This window comes from Chelonia mydas, chromosome 7 (genome assembly GCF_015237465.2).
Source record: "Chelonia mydas isolate rCheMyd1 chromosome 7, rCheMyd1.pri.v2, whole genome shotgun sequence".
Classification (NCBI taxonomy): domain Eukaryota; kingdom Metazoa; phylum Chordata; order Testudines; family Cheloniidae; genus Chelonia; species Chelonia mydas.
In genome coordinates, this window is record NC_057853.1 from 83,177,745 (window position 1) to 83,199,954 (window position 22,210).

The following is a 22,210-nucleotide window of genomic DNA, read 5'->3' on the forward strand; positions in this document are numbered from 1 at the left end:
TTTTGCAGACCTTACAGAGAGACTCTGTGGCTTGTCCAAGATCACCTAGGAAGTCTGTGGCAAAGCAGGAAATTGAACCCAGGTCCTGGCCCAGTGACCAGCCAACAGACCACTCTTCTTCCCTCAACACACATGGCCACCTCAGTTTCTTGATTCAATCCAGCAGAACCTTGAAGATGCTAGGACACACTTCAAGAGTTTCTCTTTCTGTTAAAAAACCCCAAACATTTCTCATCCAATTCAGTCTCAAAACCAGCTACAGAACAGGAGCAGCAACAGCTTGTGGGCTTTACATAAATTTGGTGGTAATTATATTTTGGGTTTGGAGTCATTTTTAGTTCAGGATACAACAACAGAGTTCTCTTTATTATACTGTAAAAAATAAAAGTACGGTTATCAAGTTGTTGTTTCCCCAGGAAAATTTCAATATGACCAGAATTGAAATTGCCCTGGAACCATCAGCATCTTTCATTTTACTTCGTGATCAATGGAAACTTAATCTGACTTCACTATAAGCAGATGCCATTGTAGTACTACACACCTGCAGGTCACCAGCCAGAAGGCGGACTTGCCAAGGTGACACACTAATACAACTGCCACATGTGCTGTGGTATTCATAAGCCTCTTTCAGAAGCAAAATGCCAGATACTTCGGTGAAATGTTTGCTGCCTTTGGAAAATAAAAATGGATAGAACAGAGTGATGTCACAATGGGAAAACAGGAGAGGCTGGGGTTAATAAAATAGGGCATAATCAATCATATACCATCATCAGCAGATGAGGGAGGGTCAATGAGGCTTGAACTCAGCTGGTTAACATTTACTCTCTGGTCGGGTGTGGGGAAAGAGCCCTATTTAAAAAAAAAAACTTTATTATTCTAGCTATTTTATCTGATACTCAGATTGTCTGCAGCTGATAGACAAATGGAGGGCTCTTTAGACATGGCTCCTGTAGACTAACACCTGGTCTCTGCTTTGATATAGCTGATGGAAACAGACATTTAGCACCTCCTGAGACCAGCCTAACTGTTAATCTTTAACAGGCCATCATCATCCCCTTGCCTTGTTCTGCACACAGGTCTTTTGCTGCTTTAAAAACCACACTATCTCCAAATACGAACCCCAGTGTCAGAGCCCCAGAAAAGCCCCCAAATGCCTGGACCCAGGCTTGAACCGGGTTGTTATTATCTGGGTTGTTATTATCAGAGTTTTAACCATAGTGTGAACAGACTCCAGTCTGGCTGCTTCAGAATCCTAAACACAGACCACATCACTTAATGGGAAATTCAGTTCCTGAATGAAGTAGCTGAAATGCTGAGGCTGTTTGAAGGAACAGGACGTGAGCAGCCCCTGGAGATTTCACAAGACACCGTGAAATAAAGGCAGATTAATATAGGAGAAGGACTCACCTCAAATTCCCCTTTGGTGTACTTGGCATCAGGCACACTCACAATTTCATCCTCACTCATCTCAGGGATGCCCTGCAGCAAAAAGAGGCCAAGCCAAGCTGAGCAGTTAAAAACCTATCCAATTACAAAGTGCGTTTTTGCTCACGAAAGCTTATGCTCAAATACATTTGTTAGTCTCTAAGGTGCCACAAGTACTCCTCGTTCTTTTCACACACAATAGTTTCCTGCGCAAACTCCTGATCCACTTAACAATACCGTATGCGGGAATACAGTGGTCTAAGGGAAGAACTGCGCATCAGGAGGCATGGGCTCTACAAATAATACTTTGTAACATGTAGCTTTTTTCACCCATAGCTCTCAAAGCACTTATTTATGCCTTTTTTTTTTTCTTTTAACAGAACGTGACACTGAGGAACAGCAGTTAAATGACTTGCCCATGCAGTCATTCGAAGTATCAAGAATAAAGGGCCAAGTTTCCCGACTTTTATGTCTGATCACAAACCACTAGCCGCCCCCCACATGCCCTTTGTCCCACGTTTGCCCCAGACTTGTTGAGTTACTTTGGACAAGTCACTGAACTTTTGTGCCTTAGTTTCCTGCTCTGTAAAACGAGACTACTTCATGACGTGAACGTGACTTAATTCCTTAATGTTTACAAAGCACAGTACAATGCCTTTGATGGAAGGTGCTGAAGAATTGCAAAAAATAACAACAACAATGTCCTACTAGCTGTTGTTCTTAAGCTTCTTTGCTGGCTACATCTAAGAAAGGATTAATAACAGGGAGATGTCCTTGTAATCCAAAGAGTGCTACAAAGCAAGAAGATACACACTGGGAGTGCAGTGACTGTGAGAAAATGCCACAGACTTTAATGCACACAGCAGTTGCTCACAACAGGGAGATGTTTCCACAATCCAAAGCCACACCCAAGGTCATTTAAAAACACCGATCCACATTTCTCATTGAAAAAAAACCCCGCTAACAGCTGCAGCTTGCAATGAACTCCTTGGTGACACTGCTCATGCAGCTGATAACCTCCAGCTCCACTATTAGGACATGCCCCAGCCTAGCCCCAGCAGTGCAGAGCTCAAGGAAACAGACCTGTCAGATCTGGAAGTGATGTAATGAAGCAGGAATTGGTGGATAATCTGTTCCATCACTTAAGTGGCCACACTCACAGCAAAAATGAAAACTCTTTGGTTTGCTCAGCAGCAATGTAGTTTAAACAACCTTATTAGAGGCCTTATTCCACTCTGTGGGCATGGCTACACTTGCAGATGTCGAGCGCTGTGAGTTAAACCAGCCCTTGGACAGTGCAGTAGGGAAAGCGCTGCAGTGTGTCCACACAGTCAGATTCAAGTGCACGGGCGTGATCACATTAGCAGCTCTTGCAATGCCACAGAGAGCCGTGCATTGTGGTAGCTATCCGAGCGTGCAAGTGGCTGCAACGTGCTTTTCAAATGGGGGGTGGGGTGGAGTGTGACAGGGAGTGTGTTGTGTGTATGTGGGGGAAGAGAAAGCGGGCTTTTGGGGAACTGAGAGCGTGTCAGCATGCTGTCTTGTAAGTTCAGTCATAGCAAGCAGCATTCCACACAAATGGCTGCTTTGTCCCGGAGCAGATAAGCATGCCGGCTATCAGAAACAGAGCTTTGAAAGGGCATATGCGCATTCCTGCAGCCAAGTTCAAAACAATGACAAGAGTGGCCACTTGATTTAAGGGGATTATGGGATGTTTCCGGAGGCCGATCAAAGCGCAGTAATGCAACACCTCTTTCACACTGACGCTGGGGCATTTCAGCCGAGGCGCAGAAAGCGTTATGCTTCTTGTGGAGGTGGATTACCAGAAGCGCTCCAGCTGCAGAGTGCAGGCGCTCTAAGTGGCTTGCCAGTGTGGACGGATCATGAGTTAGGGCACCTGGGACTGCTTTAATGTGCTCTAACTTGCAAGTGTGGCCAAGCCCTAAGGCTCCTACTGAGGTTCCAGCACAGCCCTCTTTCATTGCTCACAAGGCTAGGGTGTGGTGTTTAGGGATTCATTCCTCGGAGCTTCCTTTGTTCCAAACCCTCCTTAGAACAAGAGACCCATCCCTGGGCTAATACCTACATTGAAATGCCAGAGCGTGAGGACAGCAATAACCATGGCTGTGGTGGTTCTCCCTCTGCCACTATGACAGTTGAACACAAAGGCCGTGTGAGAGTCCTCAGCTAGCGCGCTCTTCATCGCATCCAACAGCCGATCTATATCCTGAAAATGAACAACAAAAAGAATTAAATATGGACTTTCCCTGCTTGGTGTGACTCATGGATTCTGTCGTCCCCCCACCCCTTCCATGGATTAATAGAACTGTATCTGGTTTTCTGTAGTGCCTTTTACTTTCCAGGTAACCAAAAGGGTGCTACAAAGCAAGAAGATACACACTGGGAGTGCAGTGACTGTGTGTGAAAATGCCACAGACTTTGATGCATTCAGCAGTTGCTCATACTCAGCCATACCAGAGAGGGAATATTGGCCTAAGCAAAGGCGTAACCCCCTATTTCGTGCAGAAAGTGCCATGGCATCTTTAACTTGAATCTGAATGGCAGCACAGTGCACTGCAGTGACAGCAGTTAGGGAAGATCCTTACTCCTAATGTGGAACTTGAATACTCTAGTCCAGATTTAAGAGGGATACCACTGAGTCTCTGTGAGACCTCCATTTAATCCTACACCGTGATATGTTGTGAACCAGCAGCATTCACCTGCACAACCTATGATTGGCCAACTTTTTTCCCCTGAGGTCTTGAAAAGCAGCTGTTCCCTGTATTTCTCATGTATTCCTAATGGGTCTATCACCAGGGTAAAAGGCACCATCTACATTACAGTGTTACTACATAGGTCTTAAAGTTTCTCCTCCCAAAGAAGAATAGTGTATGATTATATCAAATCCAGACTAACGGGTCTTAAATCCCTCAGTTTCTGCAGCTGTAAAGAAATACGCATCTCTCTGTGGCTATCCCAAGGTGATCCGTTTTCACTCTAGTGAAAATGCAAATAGGAAATCTCTCTAGGATAATGCTAATTACAGTTCTCTTAATTTCTTTTGCATTGACATAAGATGTCTAGGATAAACAGAAATGCAAAGGAAAGTCTGAGATTAACAACTGTAGGTGCAAATTTATAATTGCAGGTTGAGACCAGCAGATGGCAATAACACACACAATGAACATGACTGCAACGTGGTCCTGATTCTATCAATGCTCAGACCTGTAAAACTAAAGAAATGAAGTTTCATGGACAAAAGCGTCCGTGATCCCCGCATGGGCCAAATGACTAGAATACGGATCAGTGACTCTCAGGCTAGGAGGTGTCTCTGGTGTACTGGAGAGGATTCAGCGATTGTAAGCAACTGCACAGCTTCCCTAGAGGAGCACACACCAAATCTCCTCTTCATAAGTCTATAAAACTGTGCAGGAACGCAAGCAGTACACACAACCCAGGGCTGCAGAGCATCTCGGTCTGGCCAGGATTGTCCCAGAGTTACAGTACCAGACATCATGCTAGGGATTGCAATCATGCTGCCTTTGTTTTTTCAAAAGCAATGTCAGCCATCAGGCACTGAGGACCACTATGGTGAACAGACAGGAGACTGGTAACTTGCCTCATCCACTTCTCTGGAGTACAAACACAGGGAAAGAAAGAAAATGGAGCAGTCAGCTTCAGCAACCATATACCTAGCACAGCATCAGCTCCGCAATCCTCTAGGGAAACAGTCTGCAGTGCCTTAAGGGGAGGGAAAGGGAGGAGCCAGAAGAGAGGAAAGCAACTGCAGGGCGAAATGGAAGAGGAAGTGAGAGACAGACAGACAGACAATTTAGGGCAAAAAAGAAGAGAGAACATCAATTTGGAGGGGGGAAACCAGAAGAGAAAGTCAAACCGGGAAGGAGGCGGAGTATCAGTTTGGTCATAGGGAGAAAGATATCATAAATTGGGAGGGGAAGGGAGAGAGAAGAGCTGACCTACCCACGCACCACCCTTTGAAAGTGGTGGGGTAGAATGCCTTCAGGAGATTCTCACTGAAGGCATTCACCATGGCCCCGTCAGGGGAGTTTTGATGTTGAAACTAAGGAATAGCTTCTAGCTCCTCCATTACCTGCTCCTTGGGAGCACAGAAGTCTGGGATTGGGATTCGTTTGTAGACCAGCCCCTGGCATGTGCTCTTGTGCTGATTAAGTATCTCCTGTGTGGTCAGGCAACTCTTAAACATCTTCATCTGCTTCTCCTGTTCCAGATACACCTCCAGCCACTTCTGGGACTTTAGCACGTCATTCTTCAAGGTAGACTCTAATTTCTGCAGGAGAGAGACAAAGAACCTGAACAAGACTCCTTTATTGTATGGACACTTAACATAAGTTTTCAGAATCTTTCTTCCTTTTTCACCCTAAAAGGAAATTTTTATTTCCCCATAAATTTGTAGGTGAACTTAGGACTCAGGGAAGCGAGGGACTAATGCCAGGCATAGTGCAAAACCACAGTTTGGAAACTTAACACACACAGCTCTGCTAATATGCCTTAGACAGATCTACAACAACCCTGGTCTAGACCTCTCCCAAAGACTCTGCCAATGAGGTAGGAATGTATGATACTTTGTTAATCATCTAAGATGCCCAGACAAACACAAATTCACATGCTTCTATCGCCCACCTTGACTCTGATCTTTCATGGTTTTTTTTACTGTCCTTAATCTCTTGAGAGGAAAAGGGGTCAGTCCTTGACTCCTTTTCCTCTCATCTCCCAGGGGTACAAATGTGCCCATAATCCCTTCTGCAACATCACTCGTACACAGCTTCTGCCTCTGTTGAAATCCTGATCCACATCTTCATTGTTGCCTGACAACTCCCTTCAAGTTCTGTATGGCCGACCCAAGTTCCAACTCTTCAAGCTCCCACATGTTCAAAATGCTACTGCCCACCTTCTGTTTTGTACAAAGAAACAAAACCACATCTGCCCCATGCTTGTACACCTCCACTGACTCTTCATTCGTTTCAAGATCCTGTTAAAATTGCCCTCCTGATTTTAAAACCCCTCATGGGCTTGCCTAACTCAGGAATCTAGTCTCTCCACACTCCCTTCTCTACACGTCCCACCACACAATCTGACCGCTGTGATGGGGCCACCCTTCTCCTCTAAGTTGTCCTGGCTATCCCTTTTCAAGACCCAGCCAAGAACATCTCTGTTCTCCTTTGCCTAACTGTATTATTTACATGCTCTTACAAGCCACCCTATAAAATCTCCAGGTTGGAGCTGAGTTTTATTCCACATTCTGTAAAATATTATATATATTTAGGGTGCTGTATAAACGTTTACTAATAATTTTATTAGAACTGCGCTTTTTGTATCAAAGCCACAACGCCCAGGGTTACAGCTGATATAAAATATGTTATGCCACACAAAACTGTATTTGTCATGAGACTGGTTTCCTTCCTCCTTTCTCTTACTTGCCAACATGAAAAGAGAGAGAGTGGGACGGGTGAGCAGAAAGGAAAAAGGAAAAAAGAAAAGAATCGAGAGAGATGAAAAACCTTTGGTTGGTATCCAGAAATTGAAATTCTCTGTGCCAATTGCACAACACCCTGGGGTGGGTGATAAGCAGCAACCCAGGTAGGTGACCAGCTGGGAACGGGGTGAGAGGAAGAGGGGAACTGATGTGGCTCACAGGTCCATGCCCTGCTGTGAAGCATATGGATGGGATATCTTTAAATGCAGTGTCCAGTACGTCAATGTAAATCTCATTTGCTGATGGTCACTTGCCATCTTCAGCTTGGTATACATTAAGGCTGGTGGTATTTTGACTTATTTATTAGCAAACTGAAAACTGTTGTTCTTCCCTCCTCCTGCTCTCCCCCCCCTCCCATGGTACAGCAATTTGAGAGGGGAAAAATAACCACTCCATACAGAATTATATTTTAAATATTGAGTTTATACGTGCACTATGCAGTAACAAAATTAACTCTCTCTTTTTCTTATATTCTTCATTAGAATAATACTGTGATGTATCCTGAGAACATAGCGTGTTACACAGTAATTACTGAATTTGTGTTATATGCCTTGTTGTAGCTGTGTCAGTCCCAGGATATTAGAGAGACAATGCGGATGAGGTAATGTATCTTTTATTGGACCAACTTCTGTTGGAGAGAGAGACACACTTTTGCGCTTACACAGAGCTCTTCAAGTCTGGGAAACTGAGACTTTGTTTACACTGACAACGGTTTTAATGACAAAAGTGCCACTCAGGGGTGTCAAAAAACAGCCCCTGAATGACAGAAGTTTTAACGACAAAGACCGCCAGTGTGGACCGTGCTTCATCAGCAGGAGTGGTCTCACGTCGACGCAGCGACCACCCCTCGTTGGGGATGGTTTTATTTTGTTGCCAAGACATTGTTGTTGTTCTCTCCCGGCAACAAAGAGCAGCTACACTGCACACCTTACACTGGTGCGGCTGCAGTGGCATAGCTACGCCGTTGCAAGGTGCACACTGTAGATATAACCTAACTCACAAGCGTGGCTGCTAAATACAAGATTTGAACAGATTGTTTAGCATAAGTGGTTAACACATATTTCAAGGGACCATTCAAGATGAAGTGGCCCTTTAAGCACCCTTGAAATGTGTTACCTACTTATGCTAAACTATCTGTTCAAATCTTGTATTTAGCAGTGACACTGAGGCCTTGTCTACACTACCAAGTTTTGTCAACAAAACTTTGTCAACACCCAAAAGTCGACATAATAAAAATCGCCAAAGGGTGTTCACACTTGCTCCCTCTGTCGACAGATCATGTCCAGACTGGGGGCACCATCACTGACAGTGTGAGCAATGCGCTGTGGGTATGTATCCCACAGTGCAGTGCTGTGGAAAGGCGGAGCTGATCGCTGCGCATCCTCCTCAGCTGCTGGGAGCGGCATCATGAGTAGCTCTGAGCTCTCTGTGCTGAGGAATGTCAAAGCAGCCCAGCAGGCTCTCCTCAGTCCCACCCCCATCCCACAACAGCAGTCTGCCTGCCACTGTGTTCCTAGTGCAGGGCAGAACAGGAGCATTCCAATGATTTCCTCTTTGTTCCCCAAAGGGAGCAGCACACTCAGCTGTCAGATACTTCCTGGAGCTTTGAAAGGGGAGGGGTGCATGCCTGCAAGGCAGCAGAGATCAAAACACTGAGCGGAGCGATCAGGGCAGGCATTGTGGGACACTGGGAGAAGCCAGTTCTGTCGACAAAACAAACTGCGGCGTCTACACTGGCTCTTTGTCCAAAATAAAGGGAGGGGGGAAAAGAAAAAAATGTCTCTCATAGGGGTAGAAGTTTTTTGTCACAGAAACTGGGCATTTTTCCCGACGAAATCGCATTGTGGTGTGTACGCTCTCACTGTTTTGTCTCCAAAAGGCAGTTTCTGGCGACAAAACTTGGTAGTGTAGACAAGGCCTGAGTGAGGGCAGGTCTACACACCCATGCAGCTGTGCCACTGTAGAGATTAAGCGAAGACACTCTTATGCTGATGGGAGAGCTTCTCCCTTCAACATAGTTAATTCACCTCCCGAGAGGTGGAAGCTATGTCGACGGGAGAAGCTCTCCTGTCAACATAGCGCTGACTACACCGGGAGATAGTTCATAATAACTACGTCACTCCTGGGCATGGTTTTTTCACAACCTTGAGTGATGTAGTTATACCGATATAGATTTGCAGTACAGACCTGGCCTTAGTTTCCCAGACCTGAAGAAGAGCTCTGTGTAAGCTCATAAGCTTGTCTCTCTCACCAACACAGGCTGGTCCAATAAAAGATATCCCCTCACCCACCTTGGCTTAGAGAATTTGTGGTAGTTACTCAAGTATTACTACCACGTAGTATTTGCTTTGTAACCACTAACCAGTTACATATATGCCAATGTAAATAAAGCAATACAAGCTGCTTCCACAAAATGTTACAGGACCAAAATAGCACCAAGACATTTCCTAGTGCCTGCTTCACTGCATTAAGCTCCTCTAGTAGCAGTGGAGACTACCACCAAGAACAGGAAAGGCAGAAGGTGAAGAAGGTGCTGAGTGTTCACCTCTAGTTGTTCAGGTGATGTAACAGGCACCGTAATCTGTTGTTCCAGGTTCCCAGGTTCCCGGAGGGTGTAGATTTGTTCATTCCCTTCCAGCACCACTTCTTCACGGAGGTTTATCCATGTGATGTGGGAGTACTTCCTCTTTGCATCAGTTAGGTAGCTTAGCACACTTCCAATGGCCTATGGGAAATGGAAACAAAATGAACCCCCCCAGAACATACATGTTTCAAACCGACCTGCACTGGGCACAACCCAGAAGGTTTCAGTCCTGCACTCTGGTCACCTCCCCCTGTGGCAGAATCTCCACCACGCTGCGTTCTTACCTTGGAGTTGGGTTGTGCCATCCCATACACAGGCATCTTGGGGACCCTCCGGAAGTTAGCTACCCTCATTTCCTTCACAGTGCTGAGCACATCTGGGGAGAAACGCTCATCCACCACCTGCAGCAGAACAAAATCAGAGTAAGCTGGAGCCACAACTTAGAAGAAAGCCGCATTTCCACTCTCTTGGTTCAGCTGGCACCTTTGCCATCACAGGTCTTCCCAGACAGACTCTCCCAGCTGGTCACTCCCCAGGTCAGAGTGGCACTGAATGGTAAAACAACCGCCTCCACCAAGAGACTCCCACTCCCCTTCAAACGCTGCCCAGGGCACTGCAATGTGCACATCTGACACAAGGGCCGGGATGGGATCGAAGTCACAGAGTCAGGCTCGAGATTTCAAACACTCCAATGCTGAGGGGCACATAGGGCTCAAGGGCTCCGGTTTGGTCCCATCAGAGTGAATTTTCACTGTAAGCTTATGGAAGCATGGGGTGTTTTTTTTTTTCCCCTGAAGAGTGTTTGGCTCTGATATACTGTATGTGGCTCTAGAGAGGCTGAAATAAGCCTCACATGCCTATTGTATTACCTGTGCCCTGAAAAGGATGGGATCTGCAAGAAGATTTAAGGAGCTCACTCACTAGCACTCGTGTCCCCTTTGTTATCAGTTCCCCCGTCACTGTGAGCTCTGACAGGTTCATGTTCATCTGCAGCCTGTAAAGCTCTGGGTGCCCACACCTCCATCTGCTGAAGTTGAGGGCAAAGGCCAGGGGGTACTATCACGGAGAGAGAGAAAGAGAGATGCTTTGTTCAGGAACAGATAAATGCAAGCACTGTACTACACATACATCTTACAGGAACAGCAACCTTACAGGGCAATCCTTACAAGCAGTTCAGAAAAGGGTTGAAAGCTCACCGCTTTTTTAAAAATCCCATTTCAGAGCTTCGCACAACCTGACCCTGATATTCGCCTTCCTATTCCAGTCCAAAGCCTCAGGCTCATAGTGATACCATACTCTCCAGTGGTTTTGTGATGTGGACAAATAAGAGACAAGGTAAAGGTTTTCAAACCAATTTCACTTGAAAATTGCCAAGATTTGATTCCATGCTCCACAGGTGAAAAGCTGATACAGCAGTTCACTGAGTCACCACTTGGTACCTGGGGTTCCTTCCTCGGGGAGACAAAAGGGGACTGTTTTCTCAGGGAACGTCATGTACCATACACACAGTATATAGTGGGAGAGGGGCTTGGGCCTCCATTACCATTACCCCAGCTCCTAACTGGATTTTACTCATAGTAGTCCATTAGAACTATACCTCCAAACATAAAACCAAGAGCATCTGAAGACACCATGAGGGGGGCAAAATCTATGTCTGGAAAGTGGCAGAAGCTGGGCTTTCTAGCATCCAGTCCATCAGCATACATGTTTGTTTCCACCCCCAGTAGAGCTGCTGAAATGAAGTAGAGGGGTGAGCGGGCGTAGGGGCAGGCTTCACAAGGAGAATGGGGAGAACACTCACCTGTTCATGAAGGTAGTAGTTGAAAGCAATCAAGTAGAAATAGCGCTCAAGGCTCTGCAAAGTCCTTTGAAGGAAATACTCTTTGGTGCTGCTCCCCTGGAATAAACCATAACAATGGCATTTGTGACAGACTACAGGAGATAGAGCCCATTCAATATGAACTGCAGACTTTAAACATGACCCAAACCCTAAGACCAGTGCAGAGTCTGAGTCCATGAAATGTGTCTCTCCATAAGCTGTTTGCCTTCAAGGATGGGAGATCACTTTACGCTTGTTGCTGTTTGTCTAGAAGAGAAAACCCAGTAACATGCAAACACTGGCCCATCTCAGAGACCCTATCTGAGAATGATTAAGACTTATGGCTAAGCATGCAATGTTGGACAGGATACTTGAATAGCATATTGCCTAATGTTCCTGCATAGCTTGGGCTCTGGACACAGCAGGAGCCTTTCCAACTGGATTCAAACTGGTTTGCTATCCTCCATTTGGTCTGGGGCAATGCAATATCCAAATGTTAGCATGTGACTTAAAACTTTGCAAACCAGCTATAAGAAAGAGGGATTGTGGTGAGCTCCAGTCCTGACACCTTCCTGGGCACATGGCTTGCAGCTAACAAGTTCAGACACTGACATCTTCTTGTGGGCATGGGTTGATGAAAAGTGAGTGAGAGACGGCCAAGGCTATGCCATAGGGGTAACAATGTCATACAATATAATGCAAGCATGGTGGCTGTCTAGTGGTGTTTGCTATCATATTTGGTGAGTTTATTTCCAATTTGTTTTTATTTAATGCTTCTCTCTTCTGTTTGATAATTTGCCAATAAAATCTGCTTTCTTTGAAGTTGACTAGAATTGCATGTGTAGACTTAAGTTGAAGACAAACACTGTTGTGGTGCCTTAAAGACAAACAGTCTGAATTTTGCTATCATCAAAAGGCTAAAATCAAGAGTTGGGGGGAAACAGCATGAGCACCCCATGTTAGCCAAACAACTTGAAGGCCATGTTATGGCACTGTTAAGATAAGATGCCTTTTCAAAGCACTTGAAGGTCATGTTTCTTCACACACACACCCCAGGATCAACCAGAAGGTCACAAATATTTGATCACTAAGCAGTTAGATTGCCAATCCAGACCCAGGATGTTATGGAAAATGTTCTAACATTTAGCTGTGTATATATAAAGAGATTTCCCTGTAATACTAGGGGAGGGAAGGAGGATTTGGTAAGTGTTACTTGGAAATCTCTAACATTATGTAATTGACTCATGAATATTTACTTATGATCCATGAGATAAATCCAGCCCTCCGTCATTTATCAAGAGACTGAGAAGCGTGCTTACTCTGGAAACTCAAAACAAAGTCTGTAATGGTGGGAATATGCCAGGTTTTCATTGATGTTAATATCAGTATTCGTGCTATTTTTCCCCAGGTACTTGTTTTGTTTAATTTTCTTTACCACATTTTGCCTCTGAGGTGAATCTCCTAACACACACACCACAAAAAGTTTTTGTTTTCTTTTAGTTTTTTTTATATTACACACAATACCTAGACCCAGCCTGAGGGGACTAGTTTAGCAAAATTCAAAGTAGCTGAGAACTGGATTTCTCAGGGGATTGGTAGCAAAGTATACAGAGGTTACTTCTAGGTCACCAGGTCAAAGCCAGACCAGGTTTGTAATGTTAGAACCTTGTTGCCATCTAATGGATGTTTTAATCTATTTCTTTGTTCACAGGTGTCCAGATCACAAAAGCCAACACTTCATTTGACACAAGTTAACACCCATTCTAGCAGTCTCAGCAGACATGTGAAGGAGTGAATGAACAACCCTCTCAATCCGTAGAAATGACCTCTCTTGGTCAAGAGTTGAGGCACATTGTCAGCGAGGTTTATGGAAGTATGTTCTGCTGCTGACTGTGCCATACTTATTTTCTGTGCACAAAGGATTTCAGACTTCATTTCCGTGGAGTTAGCACCTTTCAGGAGCTCCAACTTTTTTGGGGTGAGAGAGAGATTTCCTCTGTGTGCCAAAAAGCCCCAAGAAAATGATCAGGCATATGACAATCCATTCAGTAAGACCCCAGTTCAGCAAAGCCCTTAAGCATATGCTGAAACACCATTGACTGTAATGGAAATATATTGTTTTTCACCAGCTGAGGATCTGGTCCTACATCTACGTATACAAATATCTCCTCCCACCCATCTCTCACTCTCTCTGGTTTCTTTCCTTCCCTCCCTCCCCTTCTGCCCCCAAATGCAGTTCATGTCCAATAAGCAAATTTTCCTGGAGACTTTCCATTGTTTAAAAGTGTTATTGCTACATTTGAACTTCAATTAAACACTCCTCTTGTTTAATTTACAGCAATCCCTGAAGGTTTATTTCCCATTGTCAGTAACGATATATACCAGCCATCTCCCTCCACAGCAAATCACTGCAGTGGGGGCTTGGTATGGGTCTCAGGTAGCTTTAGCTTTTAAAAAACAAAAACTGTATCCCCCACATGGGGTAAAAAAAACCCATCCTCATGCCCATGTCAAAGACCAAACTAGGAAGAGGAGTTCTCCTTCAAATACCACCAACCCAAAGAATGGTAAATGGGAGCATTTCAGATTCCAGCTTTCAGTTTCTGAGTTCCAAAGCCTACCTGTCAGCAGGATGCGTCAACATTTTCTCTTTAAAACAGCAGAATAAGAAAGCACTTGATATATAGCTACAGCCAAACTTTCATAAAGTGATATCTACATTGTGCCTGAAACTTAGAAGAACACTCCTGCAACTGTATATGCAAATAGGCATTTATATGTAAAAGAACCTATCTGTAAAGATCCAGTGGGACATATTTTGTGCAGGCAGTTCCAGTGCGTTTTTCTGAACACTTAGCCCTAATTGGAGGCCCCTTGTCTGGTATAAAAGATCACCTTTGATCAGCCTGGCTGAGAGACCTCATCAGCAAAGCTGAACACTTGAGGCACCAACTCCCAATGCATGTCTCTTGCTGCCTGGCTAAAAGAGGCTGGGAGAACTTCAGAGGCAGCACATTCAGCCCTTTGGTATGGAGACATACCACATGGCTCAACACTGACTTTGGAAGGTCATGAAGGAGTGATACTGACCGACTTCAAAGGGGGGTCCTATCCAGTCACCCCTTGCTGGAAGGATGGTTGCAAAGACACGAAGCCTTAAGGCTGGGGATATAAAGTGGATGAAAAAGTCAAGCAACCCTCTGGACTCAGAGGGAGATTTCTAACTCTCTGCCCTGAAGCTTAAACATGAATGAAAGATGATCCTCACCTTGCTGCTCTCTCATATTCAGCACTGTGAAGCATCTCCACTGGTTAGCCAAGAACACATGCCAAGAATTACCAGAGAATGCCCACTGAGATAGTGTGTTACCCATGTGCTGTACAACTCCTCTTTGGGCAATGAAATATTCCAAACTCTCCTAAAAACAAGGGCAGGGGAGTAGGGAGGAGGAAACCGGTATTTCATGAATTTCTGAGAAGACTCACAAAAGTGCCATCAAACACTTTTATTGCTGAATCATAGAAATATGGGGCTGGAAGAGACCTCAAGAGGTCAGCTAGTCCATCCCCCCATGCTGAGACAGGATCCTTACACCAACCCCAACAGGTGTTTGCCTAACCTGTTCTTAAAAATCTCCAATGATGGGGATTCCACTGCCTCCCTTGGAAGCCTATTCCAGAGCTTAACTATAGTTAGAAAGTTTTTCCTAAAATCTACCCTCAATCTTCCTTGCTGCAGATTAAGGCCATTACTTCTTGTCCTACTTCCAGTGGACAAGAAGAACAATTGATCACCCTCCTCTTTATAACAGCCCTTAACATATTTCAAGACTTATGTTCCCCTCTCGGTCTTCTTTTCTCAAGGCTAAACAAACATGTCCAGTTTTTCTAACTTTTCCTCACAGATCAGGTTCTCTAGACCATTTATCATTTTTGTTGCTCTTTGTCCATTTTTTTCCAGTGTACTGCCCAAAATGGGACACAATAGTTCAGCTGAGGCCTCATTACTGCCAAGCAGTGTGACAATTCCGTGTCATGTTTTCTATATGACACTTGTTAATACTCCCTAGAATGATGTTAGCCTTTTTTGTAACTGCGTCACATTGTTGACTTATATTCACGAGCCACTATACTCCTGGGTCCTTTTCAGCAGTATGACAACCTAGCCAGTTATTCCCTATTTTGTAGTTGTGCATTTGATTTTTCCTTCCTAAGTGCAGAACTTTGCACTTGTCTTTACTGAATTTCATCTTGCTGATTTCAGACCAATTCTTCAATTTATCAAGGTCATTTTGAATTTAAATACTGTCCTCCAAAGTGCTTGAAGACCCTCCCAGCTTGGTGTCATCCACAAACTTTATAAGAATACCCTACCACTATCCAAGTCATTAATGAAAATATTGAAAAGTACCAGACCCAGGACAGACCCCTGCAGAACTTCACGAGACACATCCTCCCAGTTTAATAGTAAACCATTGACAACTACTCTTTTAGTATGGTCTTTCAACCAGTTGTGCACCCACCTCATAATACTTTCATCTAGACCACATTTCCCCAGTTTGCTTATAAGAATGCCTCACTAAAAATCAAGATATATCACGTCTACTGCTCCCCGCATCCAATAGGACAGTAACTCTGTCAGAGACGGAAATTACATTGGTGTGCATGATTTTTTCTGAACAAATCATGCGGCCTGTTGCTTATCGCCCTATTATCCTCTAGGTGCTTACAAACTGATTGTTTAATCATTTGTTCTGGTATCTTTTGAGGTATCAAAGTTAGGCTGACTGGTCTATAATTCCCCAGGGCCTCTTTGTTTCCTTTTTAAAAATAGGTACTATGTATGCTCTTCCCCAGCCTTTTGGGACCACACCATCCTCCATGAGTTCTCAAAGATAATCGCTAATGGTTCCAAGATTACTTCAGCTACTTCCTTAAGTACCCTAGGAAGAATTTTTGTCAGGCCTTGTCAACTTGAATACATCTAATTTATTCAACATTCTTGAACGCTGTTCTTTCCTTATTCTGGCTTATGATCCTTCTCCCTTGGTATTAATATTAATTGTATTAAGCATCTGGTAATAATCTTTTTAATAAAGACAGAAACAATACAGGCATTAAATACCGCAGCCTTCTTGGTGTCCTCCATCATTAGTTCTGCTTCCCTGCTAAGTAATGGACCTACAATTTCCTTCATCTTTCCCTTCCTCCTAATGTACTCATTCTGCACTTTAGGGCATGTCAACACTTACTAGTAGATCGGCACTGCTGTAATTGATGCAGCGAGTGTCAATTTAGCTGGTCTGGTGAAAACATGCTAAATCTATGGGAGAGCACTCTCCCATCAATTTGTGTACTCCACCTCCACAAGAAGCGCAAGTGAAGTCAACAGGAGACGCTCTCCCGTCAACACAGCACAATGTAGCCACTGCAGTAAGTGGATCTAACTATGTTGACTTCAGTTACATTATTCATGGAACTGAAGTTGCGTAAATTAGATTGATTTACCGCGGTAGCATAGACCAGCCTTTAGTCTTTCTGATTTTATCCCTACAAGATTGCACTGTTCTTTTGTGCTTAGAAATTTGTCCACGTTTCCACTTTTTATGGAATTCCTTTAATTTTCATGTAATTAAAGAACTCCTGATGGTGCCATATTGGCCTCCTACTATTCTTCCTATCTTTTCTTTGCTATAGGCCAGATGCTCAGTTGCTGTAACTCAGTATAGCTCCATTGATTTCAATAGGTTGATACCAATTTAATCCAGTTTAGGATCTGGCGCCATGTGCACACTTTAACATTGCCATAAGAAGCACTGAATGGAACATTTGAGCTACTCTGATATCCCTTGCTTTAAGTGAGCAATAAAGTGTAAATCCGCTTTGAGCCATTCCCGTTAACTAGTACATGGTATTTGAGGTATGAAATTAAAATGGATGTGAATCCCAATCAAACTGATAGAAAATCAGTCATGCATCACAAGACAGTTAACTTCCCTATTAACCAGATCCCTGCCAACCACATCTCAGCTCAGCAGCACCAACTGTTTAATGCAAGTTTTCTTGTCCATTGGATCAAGGATGGGATGACTGGCAGACAGTAGCATCAGTGATAATTAAACCCAAATTAGATACAGTCAGATTCCATTTTACCGATCATTTGGCCTGGCCATTTGAGAGGTTACTTGACCCGTCAGGTCTTAGCTCATGCTCCCTCGTGGGCAGAATGAAAACAAACAGCCTATCCTATCCACCCCACTTAGGAAGGTGCGCCTACAAACAGAGGTAGCAGCCAAGGTCCCCAGGGGACAGCCTTATAAAATAAAAAGATAGTCTTCTATAAAGCCTCCCCAAGAACGATAGAACATGTAGTTTGCTGAAGAGAGGAGGTCTTAAGCGGTGGCATATGAGATAGTGAGTCTCCTCATATGTTGGTATAAATCAGCAATAACACCTCTGAAGTCAATGGAGGAGCACTGGTTTTACACTAATGTGCTATATGGCTCTGATTGTGCTCTCACGTGGTATTTGCCTCCAGCAAGTACTAAAATTTCCCATTTCTTGTCAATCGATCGGGAATATTTCAGCAAAAGGAAGAACAGGATGCTTTTTCTTTTTAATTGCGTTATATAGGGTTCATCCACATTGCATTGGAGTGGGATGAGAGGGTAAGAGATCAGTCCCAATCAAAAGGTAGCAGAAATGACTTATTCCTAATACCATAAATTATAAAGCACACCCATAAATTCAGTACAACAAAAAATTAATGAAATAATATTATAGTTCTGACTTCATCCAAGATTGGAAGGGAAGCAGAAAGAGAAAGCTTTATCCCATCCTTGGTCTTCAAAGGTGCAGCAGCAGGAGTTCAAGCAGAGTGGCAGCTTAATCCTGAATGCTCTGTTACTATTATGATGTTATGGATTCATTGTGCTCTATACAACCAACAACAGGAGCTCCCATCCCTGGCTCTAGGCACTCCTGATAACTTTCAAACACACAATTGTAAAAGGAACCACTCCTGCAATCACCCAGCAGCTAAGGATACCCCAGCAACAATAAAAAAATCACAAATATTTCCTCAGGGCATAAGCAAGTCAGTGTTATACATAAGTCAGTGAAATAAAGTAAAGAGCATGTCATTTACATTACGTCATGAAAGCCTCCTCCCTCAGACACACCTCACTTTTTGACAGGGATAAAATCACACCTGTGTATTTTGACACAACACCTCATCTCAGACAGCTACATCACCACCTCATCAGCAGGAATGAGAATTTTCCTTCCCAAAGTGCTCTCTTGGAAGAAAGGAACATTCCTTCTGTATTCCGCATAAACCTTTGGCCAAAAAATGGTCTTCTGGCTTTTAACACAATCTAATAGCATATATCATCCGTGTTTATAGTGTCTCTCGTTTACACCCGAACTCCATAGTACATCCTGTTTACCTCTTCAAGCACAGGAGACTTCAAAAGGAAAAATGACGCAGTATTCCCATCTTTCCAGCCTTCTTTCTTCAATTCTTCACTCACCCTGTAACTTGCTTCTAATAAATGACAAGTTCACTATCTGGGGATGTAGGTTAAAGACTCCACGGCCACAGGTAAAATGAGTATGGTTGTCTCAAATGCCCACATCACAAAGAGACCCACACCATTTGGCACAAGAGGCAGCCTCTGCTCAAGAGAAGTCCAGGATTGGAAAAAGTCGAGCGTTGGCAGAACTACATGGGAGAAGTTAACACAAGCACTGTATTCTCACCCACATTTTTTGAAGGAACCTTAGTATTTAGTCTGTAAACTGGAATAAGACAGGAATCTGACGTAAGAGCTGCTCCATCACCAGTGTCACTCCTGCCCCCATGTCATACTGAAGGACAGAACTCTCACTATGACACTGCCAAGAATCCCTATAAAACAGTCAGTCTGAATTACTAGGGATCGACAACAATACTTAGCTCACATACAACACTTTTCATCTACAGATCTCCAAGTGCTTTATGCAAGGTCAGTTTTGTTATACACATGTTACAGATGGGGAAATGAGGCACAGGGAAGGTACGTGACTTGCCTAAGATCACTCAGCAAAGCAGTGGTAGAGCATGGAACAGAATCCAGGTTTCCTGAGTCCCAGTCTAGTGCCCCAGCCACTAAGCCACCCTGTGCGTGGATTTAAAAGCAGGGTTCTCCTCTAAAAAGTGACTTAGCAAAAAAGATCATGAGCTTCCATGTTTATTATCTATCAGTAATTTCCAGATGATAGGTATTCAGTTTATATGGAAAAACAGGTGCTCAGTTTACAAGTAAAAGTAGATGTTTACCAAAAAAAACTGTCAGTCCTTCTCACTCCTAGAGACATACCTGTCAGCACGAACGTGAGTCTGATACAGATATTGCCCAGAGAGGTCAATATCTGATGGATGGGCTGACAGCCATCCTAAATTAGAGGCCATGAAATTCTTCTTCTGCAAATAATCAAGCTACTGTTTAAAATGCTAAACTAAGCAAGGAGAGTTGTCAATCTCGTGACTTCCATCAGCGCAAAATTCACCCCAGATTTTTTTTAAATAAGTACATCACCTGCACTAGCCTATTTGCATTTCACTCCAAAAAGGTGCCTATTCTCTTAGTACTAGATTTTTTGTTTTTTGTTAAAAAAATATGAATTATTCTCTTCAATAGGCACCATGGTTCTGTAATTTGGCTCCCTACAGTACCTGAATCTGGTAATCTTCTCCAATCCCTTCCAATTTCTTCTTATACTCATAGATGGCTTCCTTCATGTCATGCATTTCAGAGCAGTAGGAAATGGCACTGTCCACCTTGGAGAGATCAAAAGGGAATTCAGTAATTGAAAGCAAGAGATGAGATTTCACCCTCTCCCAGCTGGTCCTGTTTGAATCTCTCCCTTCCCCTTCCCCCCCACTTTCAGAGACACATCCCTTCCGCATAAGGGCTATATACCTGCCTGAAGGCCACCAGCATGAGATATACCTACAAATGTAAGCCCAGCCACAGACAGACACTTACCTCCTCAACGATTTGTTGGCCTTTTGGTACCATGTCAATAAAGTTCTGAATAACCCAAAATCGGTCCCTGGACAAAGTATTAGCAGGATGTGGAAGGCTGTAAATAAGGAAGGAAAGAAACAGAGTAAGTTTGAAGTTATAATAATCTCCATCGCTTCTCTCCCTCCTTTTGCTTTCCTTTTACATTTATGCCAGTTTAAAATCTTAAAGGAAACTATCCTGTTTCACATAATTCATCCAATCAACCTAGTACCCAGTAGGCAAGATTGTGTACAGTAGCTGAGCTTACAAGTCTCTTCCATTTTGAAAGGTTCTAATAGTTTGCTCTATGTTGAAAATAGGGAAATGACTTTGGATTAAAGGGATACCATCCATCCATTTGATTGTACTATTTTTATATTATGTATATTTAGAATCCCTTTCCCATGAGCACACTGTCCATATTTTTCATTTTTGTTTTCCTCCAGGATGCGTACTGTTGGCAGGTAATCATCATCCTGAGTCTACACAGACAGCATAGCTTCAAGGTCTGAGCTGCTGCCACCTGCAAGCCTTCCTCAGAAAGACAGGAGAAACTGCTCCTGGGGGAAGCTACAGATAAGGGTATGGAGATGTTCAGTCCTAAAGCAGCTCTTGCAGGAGTGGTCCAGAGAGGGGAGTGTATTATAAATGGGCTGGGAGCCTCTATTCACTGTGGTGTATAAGCTGTTAGAGCACACCAGTAAATCAGGCACTGGATGGAAGGTGCTCTTGTGGGGAATAGCCCTCCACACCCCCACAAGTGTGCTATTGCTGGGAGCAGGCTCCACTCTCCCAAATATGTTAATGAAGGGGGCCCCAGGCCCCAAATGTCATTTAATGGGAATATAATTAAATCATCAGTACCTTTACTCACATTCCGGTCTCTAATACAGAGACCGAGCACCTACCCTCCTCGTGCACTCTCTGTGGATAGAGTGAATGGGACAGACTGTGCCTGGCTTCTGGAGAAGGACATGTGGGGAGAAAGGCCAGGAATGGAATAGCCGTGGTGCGGTGGCTGAACTGAGCCTGTAGTCAGCGTGTCTCTTGTCGGAGAGATCACACTAAGGCCAGGTCTACACTACGGAATTACTTCGGTATAACGACATCGCTCACGGGTGTGAAAAATCCACACCCCCCTGAGCAACCCAGTTATACCAACCTAAGCGCCGACGTAGACAGCACTAGATCAGTGGGAGGGTTCTCCCGCTGAGGTAGCTACTGCATCTTGCAGAGGTGGATTAACTATGCTGACGGGTTAACTCTCTAATGTTGGCACAGAGTGTCTTCACTAAAATGCTACACCGGCGCAGCCGCAGCATTGAGCGTAAATTTTCTTTTACAAAAGAATTTATAAGAATTTCTACAGCAATTCAATTCTTCCTGTAAAAAGCACCCTCAATACATGCACCCTTAGCAATTAACATGGGAGGGTTTTCTTAAATACAAGTTAGTTATTTAAGAAGCTCTGGTACTAAAGGAAGCCCTTGGCACTCTCCTCCCCATTTCATTCCACCAGCTATCTAAAAGGGGAGGGAGATGAAGGCATGCTTACTCTTGTTTCTGTGCTGCTCCCTTGCGATGATAAAGCACCAAAGTGCCTAACACCATGGCAAGGTTGGTCCTGCCAACACCAGTTTGGCAGCTGAAGAGTAAAGCAGGAGGCAGTCTGCTGGGGTCCTGGAGCAGGAGCAGGTTTGGACTCTCCTATAATTGAGATAGAGACAAATGTATCATCTCTCACACAGAGCATCATAAAATGCTTCACAGTGAATACATGCAAGCAGGAAGGAGACTATAGTACACAGCTCAGTACT

General features: G+C 44.0%; 1 protein-coding gene across 1 annotated transcript in view; it reads right to left on the reverse strand.

The window, feature by feature from the left end:
• Positions 1-22,210, reverse strand: part of PALD1 (phosphatase domain containing paladin 1) — a 187,530-nt gene that overhangs the window by 77,969 nt on the left and 87,351 nt on the right. The window contains exons 8-17 of the mRNA XM_037904726.2: positions 21,949-22,100; positions 20,373-20,469; positions 20,060-20,164; positions 11,326-11,421; positions 10,446-10,580; positions 9,809-9,925; positions 9,486-9,665; positions 5,537-5,734; positions 3,512-3,652; positions 1,408-1,479 (exon numbers count right to left, since the gene is read on the reverse strand). Coding sequence (XP_037760654.1) covers positions 1,408-1,479; positions 3,512-3,652; positions 5,537-5,734; positions 9,486-9,665; positions 9,809-9,925; positions 10,446-10,580; positions 11,326-11,421; positions 20,060-20,164; positions 20,373-20,469; positions 21,949-22,100 — 1,293 coding nt within the window. The remainder of the gene's footprint in view (positions 1-1,407; positions 1,480-3,511; positions 3,653-5,536; positions 5,735-9,485; positions 9,666-9,808; positions 9,926-10,445; positions 10,581-11,325; positions 11,422-20,059; positions 20,165-20,372; positions 20,470-21,948; positions 22,101-22,210) is intronic.